The sequence below is a fragment of the Polypterus senegalus genome, chromosome 4 (genome assembly GCF_016835505.1).
Source record: "Polypterus senegalus isolate Bchr_013 chromosome 4, ASM1683550v1, whole genome shotgun sequence".
Classification (NCBI taxonomy): Eukaryota; Metazoa; Chordata; class Cladistia; order Polypteriformes; family Polypteridae; genus Polypterus; species Polypterus senegalus.
In genome coordinates, this window is record NC_053157.1 from 56,549,368 (window position 1) to 56,563,015 (window position 13,648).

Sequence of the window (13,648 nt, forward strand, 5' to 3'; positions counted from 1 at the left end):
ACTGATGCAGATTTAGTACATGTCCTTGTGTGATATGTTTTGAGACAGTTACCAATGCATAGCCCAATGTAGCAACTGGAATAGTTGAAGCATGTTTTTTATGCACACTTATCCTATATTTTTTTTCTGTTGCTTGCACATGAGAGGGTAGAATGTCAGTCTCTGGGCTCCCCAAGTGATGCACTCCTTGTATTATTGCAGGCTACCAAAGCATAAGGCTTACTGACCTCCACATTTCCTCTGACATGAACTTTGACAGTTGCTGCATTGTGAACAGTGCTTAGGGGGTTAATGTCTCACTTGCTTACTTACTGAGTGGCAGTGCTTTGATGTGGTTGCAAGTATTTTGTATTCCGAACTTTTTCTTGCATGCCTCTGAGCCACTGTGTTTGTCTTCTGCTCAACATTATATTCAGGATTACTGCATGTTTGTCAATGGGGCTCAATGTCTTGTCTTCTCATTCTTTTTTTTGTTCTTCACCACTTAAACAACTTCTGTGATATGCTTGGCACTCAGAAGGTATCGCTGCACTTGTTTTTCTTTCTGCCTTTACGGTGGTTATCACTTGGTTCCTCGATCGCTTTGCCATAAACACCTGACTACAGATCACTGTCGTCCGTTATGGCCTCCAGGTTGCTGTTACATAACATTTTACTATTAGGGTAACTTTTTGCTTGTCTTTGTGGTTCAGCATCTTGTCTTCTTATTGTTTCTCATTCTTCACTTAATCACCTTCTGCGATGTGTTTGACACTCAGCAGATGTCAGTGCTCTTCTTTTTCTTTCTGCCATTACGGTGATTACCTCTTAGCTTCTCAATTACTTTTCTGTTAACATATGATCTCACATCAGGGCCACCAGGTTGTTGTTACCTACAATGTTTTTAATTTCCAGATCATAGCAGCTCATAAGCTTTCAAATAAGACCATGATCAAGGGTATAGCTCGATTAGTTCAGGAGTAATTGTGTGATGGGCAGATCTTACTCATTTTTTATAGACAGATAAACATTGACTTTGCATGTTCCAGTATTAGAAATTATAAAACAAGGATCAGATCTGTTCATAAGGAATCCAGTTCCAGTCTAAACTGTACATACAGTATAAAGCAATATTATCAAGGATACTATACCATATATTTTCAAAGCCTGCTTATTCTTGAGTGAGTTGTGGGAGCTGGAGCCTATCCCAGCAAGCACAGACAGGAACAATCCTTGGACAGGGCACCAATCCATCTCAGGAAAACACACTCGCACTTCACGCACCTACTACAGCCAATTTAGTGTCGCTCCTCACCTGCATGTCTTTGGACAATAGGAGGAAACCAGAACAATCAGAAAAAACTCATGCAGACATGGGGAGAACATGCAAACTCCCCACTGGGAAGTCCTAGGTCAAGAACCCTGGTCTCCTTGCTGCAATGCAGCAGTGCTACCATTCATCGTGCCAAGGGCAAAACACTTAAATAGAGTTACCATTAAATAAATACATGAATGAATAAATAGGGCGGCACGGTGGCGCAGTGGGTAGCACTGCTGCCTCGCAGTAAGGAGACCTGGGTTCGCTTCCCGGGTCGTCACTTTGTGGAGTTTGCATGTTCTCCCCGTGCATGCATGGGTTTCGTCGGGGTGCTCCGGTTTCCTCCCACAGTCCAAAGACATGCAGGTTAGGTGCACTGGCAATCCTAAATTGTCCCTAGTGTATGCTTGGTTTGTGTGTGTGTGTGTGCCCTGTGGTGGGCTGGCACCCTGCCCGGGCTTTGTTTCCTACCTTGCGCCCTGTGCTGACTGGGATTGGCTCCAGCAGACCCCAGTGACCCTGCAGTTAGGATATAGCGGTTTGGATAATAGATGGATGGATGGATGGGTGAATAAATAAATAAACACATTAAACTAACCAGCTTAGATCAAAATCAAGCAGTATCCCACATACTCTGAACTACAATGGTTTCATAGACAGTGATGCTAGTATATACTTTTTACAAACTGAGACACACACACTCATAACATAACTAGCAGCTAATACAAAAATGTGCATACAGTCATATATATGGAATATGTCATTGCTATGTATAATGTGTACACTGTAGAGACTAAATACAAAATAAAAACAAAACATTATTAAAATCTGGAGCCAGGTTTGCTTCAAGAACTGTATGACACCTGCAGTTTTATCTAGAGTATTTCATTCCAGTGACCAGAACAAGAATGAAACATTCTGGCAAAGACTAAGAGCAGTTCAAGTCTGTTTACATCATGTTACTCTATTCCCTTAGCAACTGAATAAGTGAGTTTAGCAGAGGTAGCATGCAGACTGAAGTGGGGAAAAAAAGCAGACTTCTTTCACAAAGGAAAATCAGGTTTACAACTGTGCAAGATTTACTATTTCCAAAACAAGAATAATGAGAACTGCAGCAAAGTTCACAGTTTATGAAGATATATGGTTATAAGACATTTTTCTCTAAAGCAAATATATTATCAGATGAAAAGAAAACATACAGTATTGCCATAGTTACAAGTGAAGATCTGTCTTTGCTTGTAAACTTCCAGAGCCAAGTCTGAAAGTATGAGAGTAAAGCTGTTGTCACTATAGGGCCTATGTGGAAACTATCCAGACAGAGTAGCATATTTGACTGTCTGCAAGTCCGAAACTTCAAAGGCCCTTCACAAGTGGTTTGGCTTCTAGCTGCAGGTACTGCAATAGGTCCCAGTGTCAGGAAAGCAAATAATTGTTTAGTTTTTAAAATTACTAGGTGTACACTCTTATGAAGACCAAAATCTAATTTTTTAGTTGATATGCTCATACTGCAAAAATGAACATCATAATCCTGGACTTTGAAACTGATACTCAGTCTATTCAAAGATACTGATTTTTTTCATGCCCTTCTTATAGTTACAGAGTGTAGTAAAAAAGTGAATGCTTTAAGATTTCAATATTTAAGGTATTTACAAAATATTTAATTAGACCTCAACAAACGAAAGCAATGATTGACATCATTTGATAAACAAAACACTTTATTAAAGATACACAGCATCACTAAGTGAAAATAGAAATATGACAAAACTCTTTCAGTTAAATGCTGAATCACATACTGAAAGGTAGCACTGGAAATTAAGTAGAAGTGTTTCTTATGACTTTAGAACAAACAAGTTAGTGGTGTAGTTAAAGTATAAATCAGGAAAATGTTTAAAAGCACCTGGATGACCTACTGCAACAGCTTAGCTGTTAAGCTAACCAAATAGGCTGGATTGATTGAATAGTCACTTTTCATTAGTTGAATGTTTTATGGCCTTATTTTATTTTAAAGCAATAGAAAATTGGCAGCATTTCAAATATTAAGAGATGTCAAAACAAATTAACTTGATTTTGCATTATAGAAGAATGAGATATGAGATTTTTTTTTTTTATCATTTTTTATCAGATCTGGAAAATTAAACTTCAAAATATGGAGTCATTATTAAATTATCTATCTACCAAAAGGACAGATTTATAGGTCGTATTTCATTCTTTTTTTTATTGCACTTTCTCCTCAAATGTCCTGAGGTGCGTTTTTTCTTTTTAAAACCACATTAGCTTGTTGTGTTATTATTTTAGAAGTAACACTTTGATTGGACCACCTTTTTTATTGAGTAGCAAAAAATTCTGCTTATTTTAGTAGAGAAGAACATTAATGTATAAAACATTAATAATGTAACAACTAAAGAATGATATGTAAGAACTGAATAGAATAGTTTACATATTGTCCCTTATAACTCACACTCAGAACAAAAGCTATTCATGTTTGTTTTGCCTAAACAGAAACTAGAGCATCAACTACACATAAATTTAGTCGGTTTTTGCCCCTAAACCTCAGTCACTTTCTAATGAAGAACAATTACCATTGTGACAAACGCCAATAAACTATCAAAAACACTATTCTAAATTTGCTTTACTGTATGAAAACTACTCTTTTTATTTCAGTACTTATTATTTTTTATTTCAGCAAAAAAATTAAAAAGGAAAACGTCTTATTTTGAAACACAGATGATAATATGCCATTTCATTTTGCTTTATTAAATTATAGTATCCTTAGTATATTTATCTGCCTGTCTATGAGATTGTAGCCTCAATTTTCATGGTTTGATAGAAGGTACTGAAGGTCCTTTACAACAAATTTAACCTCTTGAGGAATTCCAGGTATAAATCATATACTGTAGCATACACCATCCAAAATGATGGCTAACACAAATTTTACTCTAACATTGCACTGAACATTTACTATTGACACACAGTCTCTAGCTCTCCCACTGCAACACCTGCTTACTCCACATCAAATGCATATCAGCTCCTTCGCTAATGGGAATCCATTCAGCTAGTTTCTGTAATTTCAAAAATTTTATTTTTTTGGAAGGCATCTATAAAAAGAAATAGGGCCTTAATTAAGACATCAGCCCTTCAGGCTGGTCAATTGTTATTCAACTCTCAAAAAGATTCTTCATGACTCAACAATGCTTTTCATGTATCCATCTAGAATAAATCTCCTACATTCCATTTATCCATTACCTGGATACATTTATTCTCTTACATCAATGCATTCACAAAACCAAAAGGAAGGCAGATGGTTAACATTGGTAAGATTTAATATTCACAAGCCATGCACCAGGTGTTCCGAGGATGCTATTTAAAAGTGTGTAGTAAAAGAAGCCAATACCACCTAATTTTAAAATAATCTCTTTTTGAACTCTTTAAATCTATACATTCTGCTGTTTAAATATTTATTTCAGAAAATTACAATGAGTCAGTAGAGCTTTTTAAGCCCCACCTTCGTAGTTTAAAGAGAAAAGTATGGTACAAGATAGTAGGGAGGCAAAACCTATTGCAGAATAAGCAGTCACATATCACAACTTCACACTTAAAGACTTATACATAGCCAGTTTAAATTACCCAATCTATTTAAGCTATTGAAAATTAATATATGTATTTTTACTTCTACTTGAAGAGAAAAATTAGTATACTGTATAAAGACACATAACCCAATAACAGGTTAGTTAGCCTGAGTTAACACATTTCAAAAAACTCCTGCTCTTCTAGACAGAAATAGCAGAGTGTAACACTCATCAATAGGAACCCAATGTAAACATCCCTAGAACTGCAAAATATTAAGACCACACAGCTCTTTATCTTCTTCACTGAACTGTTAGGACTTGCAACCTGAGGAATCTGTGAGACCAAAGCCTATGTTACTAAATGTGATTTTTCTAGCTGTAGCCTTTATTTGTGTAACTTTACTGAGTTGGTGGCAGTCGGTGGCGTAACTCTAGTGAAGGCACTTGCCTAATGTGCCATATCCAGTGACTCACTCTGTTAAAATCAAACAGGTTTGATTTTCTCTTTCAACAACCAATGAATGCTCATCCGGAAGTACAATGCATAGAATGCAGCGACTAGGAATAAAAAATATGCGGGTGTGGCCTCACAAACAGAAGAGAAGAATGTCCGTCTCACATCACGTTTTATGTACCCAAAACAGAATAGGAAGAAAAAAAAAAGGTAGAAGTTGTGGCAGAATTTGCCATAATTGTTTTTTGTACAGTACTGGCTCTATCAGGCAGCACACTATTGGCTATCAGAAAAAGGGGCAAACACGACTGTGCTAGATAGTTGGCACTCCATCAGTAAATGTGACATGGGCAGACGTGAAATCAGCAAAATCTGACATACTGCACAACTAGAAGATGCGCTATGTGACATTGGCTTAAGCAGCAACCGCAGCATCTGTTGTTAAACAATGAGGGATCAGGTGACACAGCTTGAATTTTCAATATATTTACTCTTAGCAGTAGTATTATTGTCACATGTACAGACCAACATGAAATTCATAGCCACTCTGGTGCCATGATAAACAAGAAATTATTAAATAACAAACAGTATGTTATTTAATAGAAAACACAAATCAAGTTACCTGCACTAATGCCTATTTTGCAACATAATAATGCCATAAACGTCTAATTGTATATGAAGATAATTTCACAATTTTCCTTATTATAAACAAACTAATAACCACCTGTACTTTGTGGTACATAGGAGACTTATAAATAAATTCAGCACTAGGTATAAATAAAACTCCCTGTGAAAAAAAGTTCTTACTTTAATGTTTTAATAATAATTTCTATATTGTGGTTTTACATTACAACTTTTTTAATTGTTTTTTTTAAGACATACAAACTTGTACTTATTGATAAGCAAAATCTGAATAAAACAAAGTACTTGGTAGATAACACAGAGGTCAGTTTATATATAGAAAGAGGCCAATACACATCAGAAGAAACAATGTCAGTGTATGAAACTCTTATTCCCAACTGTCACTGAACAGTTCGAACATTTAAAATAATTAATTAACTGCTAATATCTGCCATTATATTCCAGGAAAGAAATATACATTCTTGTGAGTGTTCCTGCCAGTGGATAGAAGATGATTTCCTAATGATGTAATTATTTAAATTAAAACAGAACAGCTTAAATTATTTCTTTGAAAAACAAACCTTCCAGTCAAGTGAATAGTAATCAATTAACTTCATATGGTATGAGAAGATACCGGATGTTGTTCTTAAGTGTGTACAGTGCATTCTGCTTGAAAAGATGATGAGCACTGAACATGATAAGGCATCCAACAGAGAATACAATCATAAGAAACCACCATGTCAATGATATAAAGTATTATTGATTATACATGCAGGCAGAAGAAAACCAGTGGAAAACAGAGATTAGGAAGGACCAAATTGACAAAATAATCTGCATTGTAATACATTTTGCTTAGTTATACTCTCATTTCAGCTAAGAATGTGCAAACAAAGAAACAGAAAATGGCAAGGTTGAATTTAGGGATGAGGTGACAAAGCAGTGTTGTAAGGATGACCTGACCCTGAACAATACAAAAATCACACTAACACTGAGAGAATTTCATAATACACAGAGATCAACATCCTGTTGCTGCAAATTCCTTGAGGCAGAGAGATCCGATGACACTTTTATGACCCATAACACAAAGGTTAAACTGAAAAATTTGCAAGACTATCTCCACAAAAGCAGGAAAACCAAGCATATAGACACGTTTGTTTTAATATATTCCAATAGAATTTTAGCATGACCAATAGAAAATATAACAAATAACATTTTAAATAGATATTATAATATTTTCAATGATTCATTTACTATATCTCACCTTTATAGCCAGCAGCATTTGTTTTCCAGTCAGGGGCAATTAGATGCACGGGACGTGAAGTTTTTACAATAATATGCTGAACATCCCTCCATGTTAGAAACTGACTGAAATACAATAATAAAAAAAAAATGAATAGCCAATTATAACTCATGAAATCTAATTCTAAGAAAGAAAAGTGAATGATCTTGCAGTATAACAGGGTGGAGGACTACATCAAGGCAGAAGAGTCATAGCAGCTTTAAGCACCTATGTTTTCAACAATATATAATCACAGCCAGAGCCAGTAAACAAAAGAAAAAGTGATTTTTTTAAAACGTGGGTCATATTGAGTAATCAAGCTTTTGTAGCAGGTAATGAAGGTGATTGATATACTCTTTCAGAAAAGATTCAGAGATCATGTAAAAGTTAGTGAAATACAGTTGGTTTCATGACTGGGAAGGGAACAGCAGATGCCATCTTTCTTATTAGACAAATGCAGAAAAAGCCTCCTGTTAAGGATAGAGGCTGCACTTTGTAGTGTCACAAGAAACGGTAAGGTTGCCACTGAGAAAGAAACATGTGGATGAATGGTTAATGTCTGTGATGACAGCAGTACATAAGGAAGCACAAACTGTAGTGAGGGCAGGAGACAGGGATCGCTAAAGTTTTAAGGTGAAGGTGGGGCTGGGGTAATGAGAATAATTAGGAGTTCATCATTATTTGTGATAGTGATGGAGACTAGAAAATTGTGCAAAGGGAGATGGGGGCATGGCTGTGCAGCATGTGTGGTAAAGGTGTCGGAAGGAACTCAATCCAATACATAGACTTTGTTAAGTGGATAACATGAGTGCAGATAAAGGTGTAGGTGCATTGGTAGCGTCAGAGGTGGGAAGTGTATGGAAGAAATTCCAGGAGCTGTCCCAAACTCAGAGTCTCTCTGTTAGTGATAGAAGTATATAGTGATATAAGTTTATGAAAGCGGTGGGAGAAGTAGTAAGATCTATAAAAGTGATGGCTAGTGGTGCCTGATGAGATGGAACCAAAGCAAGTACGGAGATGAGCATTATCAGATGGATGTGTGGAGTGTCACAGTATAAGAGGAAGACAAATACTAAATTAACAGAAAGTCTTGGTGTGAAGAAGATATGTATACTAAAGAGACACAGCCTTAGAGGGTTTGACAGTGTGGACTGAAAGGCAGAGGACAATTGGATGAATAGTGGCACCAAGTTAGAGGCGTGAGGGCCAGAAGGTGTTGTTACACGTGGGGTCACATGATATGAAAATCATGACTCAATCCAAAGGATGCTCAAGACCATGGAGAGAAGAGGAAAAAACAGACAAGCAATAAATCTGGGTTAACCCAGAAAACTGCACTGAAAAAGGCCATGATATTTTCAGCAGTCTATTACAAAACATTGTCAGTTTTACTATTCCGATTGGATTATTTGTATTACTATATTAGATGAAAGCATCCATTCAGCCACCAGTCCATCCAACCTGGACTTTATGTACCTGCTTATTAGAACTGGAGCCCATTCCATTAGAAACAATTACCTTAACACTCACTGTAGGACGCAGGTGTCTCTCATAGGAATAGAATCGTTTGGGCAGTGGGAAGAACACATCACTCAGCAAAAACCGGTGTACACATTGTATATAAAGCAATAAAATCTTTTTTCTGATACTGGGAAAAAAAATACTGGGACTAATTTTGCACTACATAAGCCAAACTGTGTTTTTTTTTCCTTAAGTTTCTTAGGTTCTTAATATCCCTTTTTTCGATTATAATGCCAAAACAAAAATATATAATCATCTCTTTAAACAATCAATCACTTATGCAAATATGAGGACTATAGTTGTGCGCTGAAAAATAATATCTGTTTATATTTCAAAGAGGTCTTAGAAAAGGTATTACCACTATAGGGTGTCAAAAAGCTGAATAACTGTATAGCCTGTGCACGTAGCTCAGTAAATATTAAACTCTCAGCAACATAAAAAAGACATAAAATACTGTTTTGCTTCATAATGTCTTTAATTTGGTAATGTTTGTCATTTTGTATAAAGAATAACCAGAAACATGTTTAAACTGTAGGTGTCAGACTTCTGTGTATGTCCATATTATTTTTATGGTTTCACGGACTGATCAGGCACGTAAAACTAAATGAAAGAAAAATGCAACTAGAAGCCATGGTTTTAAAAAATGCAGAAGACGGATAGTCTGAGTTTTAAAACACTTCATGCAGGTGTTGATTTTTTTATGATAACTGTATATGAAACTTATAATCAGACAGCTGTCTGATCTCCATCTACTATTATTACAGGAGTGCATTTTACTGTGCATTGTGCCAAAAATGGTAAAGAGGAAAGGGAAGAACTCACAGAAAAGTACATATATTACTAGCTCTACAGCTTTAAACAATGTTAGCAATAGACATTTTTAACACTTGTCTGTCTGAAAATTATACTAGAAATAGCCAACAGCCCTTATTACCCATGTCAATAATTTGGAGAAAGAGGCCAAATGTGTTTCTTTACCATACAGATCAAATATAATATAGGTAGCACACTAATGTAAAAGTTTGCATCATCATCCAACAGTTGCAAAGACCAAAATTTGTTTACCAGCACAGTTACTACCTATTTAAAATGTGTGCATTTTCCTCATGGTGGTGTGGCTTTTCTCAGGACACTTTACATGTTATCAGGACTGGTTCCCGACTTGTGCTCGATACCGCAATAACAGGCACAAGCTACCTTTACCAGAAAATGGGGATTTAGGAGATGCATACTGAGACCAATGCCAAAACCAAGCAATGATTACATTAGACATGGGGCTATTTAGGTTCTGCTTATTAGACATTCTAACAAAACTTTTATATGCAGAGGATTAATTATTATTCTTGTTCTGTTTTCTGAAGCTACATTCCAGAAAGTATACAGCTTGAAGGCTTCCAAATATTTAATGAATAGAATAGATCTTTACTAGCTGCCTTAACTAAAGCCATACCTGCAAATGTATAGGAACTGGCACTCCTTATTAAGTATTGATTAATTCAAAATTAATTAGTCTTTATATATTTTTTTTAATAATCATACATAAATGGTCTTGTTCCAGCCACTTTCTTCATTAGCACCCAGTTACTACTGCTAATAAATCATACTCCTTTTGCTTTAATTGTAACTGACTCGCTTTTAAAAAGACTCTGAACCCTTAATTTTTTTTTCAATTAGAAGTCAAACAATAATGAGATACTAAGCCATCCAACAGATGAGAAGATAACCTGATCTGATTTATTCCTTTGTGGACATCATAAAACATCTGTTTAAATATAATATTTGGGGAAAGAAAGATGAAGGGTAGAGAAACACTCATTATATGTAGTTCACAAAACATTTTTAGAGTGACCTCAGAAAAAGGAAATTGAAAAGTTTTGGAAATGACTGGTGTGGCAGAATGAGAGTACCCATAAGCCATGGAATTAAAAATGTTTCATTAACAGCATTCAATGAGGATCTGTAGAGACTTTTTTCAAAACATGGCAGGATCTAATCAGTAATATTTTAAAATAAGTTTATAAAGCACAGAGAATTTATTAATTTAGGTATGTTTACAAGCCTTAAATTTTACACCGTTTGGCTTGCTCTCTCTCTCTCAGGGGTGGGGATCGATCTGTTCTTAACATAATTCTTTTTTTTTGTAAAAACTTGATTGCTATGTATGGATTGTAATAAAATTAATAAAATAAAATAAAAAAAAAAAAGCATTCGATGGCTTCTAATTTAGAAATGGAGTTTGAGGTCTCATTGATTAATGTGATCAACTGATGTCTCAAACTGCATGTCAGTTTTATTTAGCTGTCAGTTAAGGAAAACAAACACTGTACATTTATGTTTATTCATGTATCCAAGGCAGCTTACAAACGAGGGCAACACAATCAAGTAAACATCAGACTGAGTGACTGTTTTGGAACAAATGCTACAGGACAAAGTTACAAAATTGGTCATCCCTAGTGAAGACTTTAAAACAAGCAGAACAATCTGAGACTAATTAAACTTACCGTAGTTACAAGAACCCATCAAAGCCATTGCAATTATAGAATTAAAAAACATAAGAGGTTGGTGTCTTACAAAGCAAGTCACTTAAAATTATAAGTAAACAAGTCTATTCTATCAATCAGTAGTTGGTCACAAAATAAGAAAGTGTCTGGAAAGAAAACCTGTAGCCACAGCTACTGACTTTCGCATAACTGCTTTAACCTGTTATATCACTACTTATGATATTAGCAAGCAGTCAGATCTATGTCCTGCAAACCAGAACTCACCACTTCCACATTTAAATAACCATTAGAGTAATTTGCAAATCTAGTTCATAACTATAGTCAGTCAGATCACAATGCAAGAGCTAAAATCAGATATTCGCTTAAGTTAAACGGCTAGGCAACAGTTTCTTTAAATTGTTCCAACTGAAACAAGTCCAAACTCAGGGAAAGAAATTCAACTCCATTTACAATTGGCAAAAATGTTTACTTAAAGCCCCATACCCACCAAACACATACCCACATTGTGTGGTTCATTATTATTATTATGCAAGCCCACTTCCTTAAATTACCACTTAAAAAAAAACCAAAACATATATAATTGAACACTGGCAACTGGGAAGCCTTATGACAAAAGACAGCTAACTATCTACTGCATTTACCAGTCTTAAATTAAATAACATTAGTAGACAATGAATACCCAAGTAACGTCATGTGCTACTGCTATAATCTCTATATTACAGAAAAAATAAAGGGTTTAAAACCATTATGTTGTAATGGAAGAAACACTTACTGGGGCCACACCAGTGTAGTGTGTAACCATTTGTGCATTTACAAGTAAAAAAAAAATACATATCTATCAGCTAAAAAAGCAACCGAGACCACCTTGAGTTTTAAAGTGGTGATTGCATGGCTGAATGCTGTCTGAAAAAAATAAAAGGGCATTTTTCTCTTGGCTCTGACGGTGCCCCCCTTATTTCAAAGTCTGCCCAATTTTGAGGCCTAACTTAATAAACTTGAACAGCAAACTAACATATGAGCTTCTCTGAAAAATGTCTTTGGGTAGCTGAAAACTTAAATTCATCTTCACCCAATCTGTGTTTCACTGTTAACATCTGTGTATTTTAAATACGGCTATCATAACACTTGGATCTCTTGATCCAGAAATGGTAACACATTGCTCAAACACTCGCCAAAACTACTGATTTCCAGGACATAATACCAGGTAGTGACCATTACTGGAAACTTTCCAGAGATATTGACCACGGCTTTTGTTTGCACATGCTCTTGGCCTGACAATTTTAAAAATAAAGGAAACAGTGTCTTCTTTATTGAACAATATGGAAATTTGTAATTTGTTAGAAATTAGGTTAACAAATAAATAAATAAAGTTAAGTGAATGAGTTTACTTTAAAAGAAATCCGTCTTAATAAAAATATGATGACACACATTGCGGATCACGGTTTACTATTAAATGTAGGCTGAAGAGCAAACAAACTAAAATTGCAATTGTGTATTATAATAGTAAAAATACAGTGAGTAGCTTTATCTAAAAAAACTTTATACAATGCCATTGGATAGAATTAATGGGATAGTATTAAATGGTGATTCAGAACATCTTGGAAGAGCTTTTAAAAAAAGATTAAGGAACAAAATTAAAAAAAAAAAAAATTATAATACCATTAGGAGTCATGTAACATATGCAAAGACAGACAGGATTTGGCTGGTAGCAGAAACATTCATAAAAACCATTGAAAAATGCTATAATTACCCTCTGTGGAGTACAGCCAATATTTTTTAAAAGAGTATAGCTCAAATATGAATAAAATAAATGAAGCAAATGGACAAACTTGTGGTGTACTGCAATCACAAAAAGCTGCAGCTGCTCTCATGGCATCTCACGGTGGCCCAAAATTCTTATTGACAGGTTCTCTATTTATTCTTCTGTACTCAGATCCTGTTCAAAGGTACCATGTCTGCTGTTATTCTTTTGAACTCACAGTTGTTGGGTTACAGGGAAGCCAGTCATCCCACATTTATTAGAAAGTGATTTCTAAATGTGTGTATGTTTATTTGATCTGCAAATGAAGACAATTCTTACTTTCGTGAAATGCTACAGAATCTGATATCTGCAAAAATTCACAGAAGAAATAAAATAATAAAAACATTCAGCAATGTTGAAAGAAAAAGAAAGGTCTTTGATGACAAGGATAAAAAGCTTACTTTGCTTCTAAAGCAAGAGCAACGATTGCTGCAGCCATAGGTGCCGAGGCAGATGTTCCTGTGTGACTATCAGTGCAGCGATGCCTAAGGTCTGTTGTAACCTGAAAAGAAATCAAGTAAAAAAAAAAATGAATACTTTTGGTTTCAAGCAAAATATAATTTAATATTCTGTTCAAATTATTTTACAATGTGCTGTGTAGGGAATAT

At 35.2% G+C, this 13,648-nt stretch overlaps 1 protein-coding gene across 3 annotated transcripts in view; it reads right to left on the reverse strand.

The window, feature by feature from the left end:
- The window catches only part of pcsk5b (proprotein convertase subtilisin/kexin type 5b), a 320,287-nt gene that overhangs the window by 76,131 nt on the left and 230,508 nt on the right, over positions 1-13,648 (reverse strand). For all 3 annotated transcript variants that reach the window (XM_039750693.1, XM_039750694.1, XM_039750692.1), the window contains exons 9-10: positions 13,442-13,542; positions 7,200-7,303 (exon numbers count right to left, since the gene is read on the reverse strand). In XM_039750693.1, the coding sequence (XP_039606627.1) occupies positions 7,200-7,303; positions 13,442-13,542 (205 nt within the window). The remainder of the gene's footprint in view (positions 1-7,199; positions 7,304-13,441; positions 13,543-13,648) is intronic.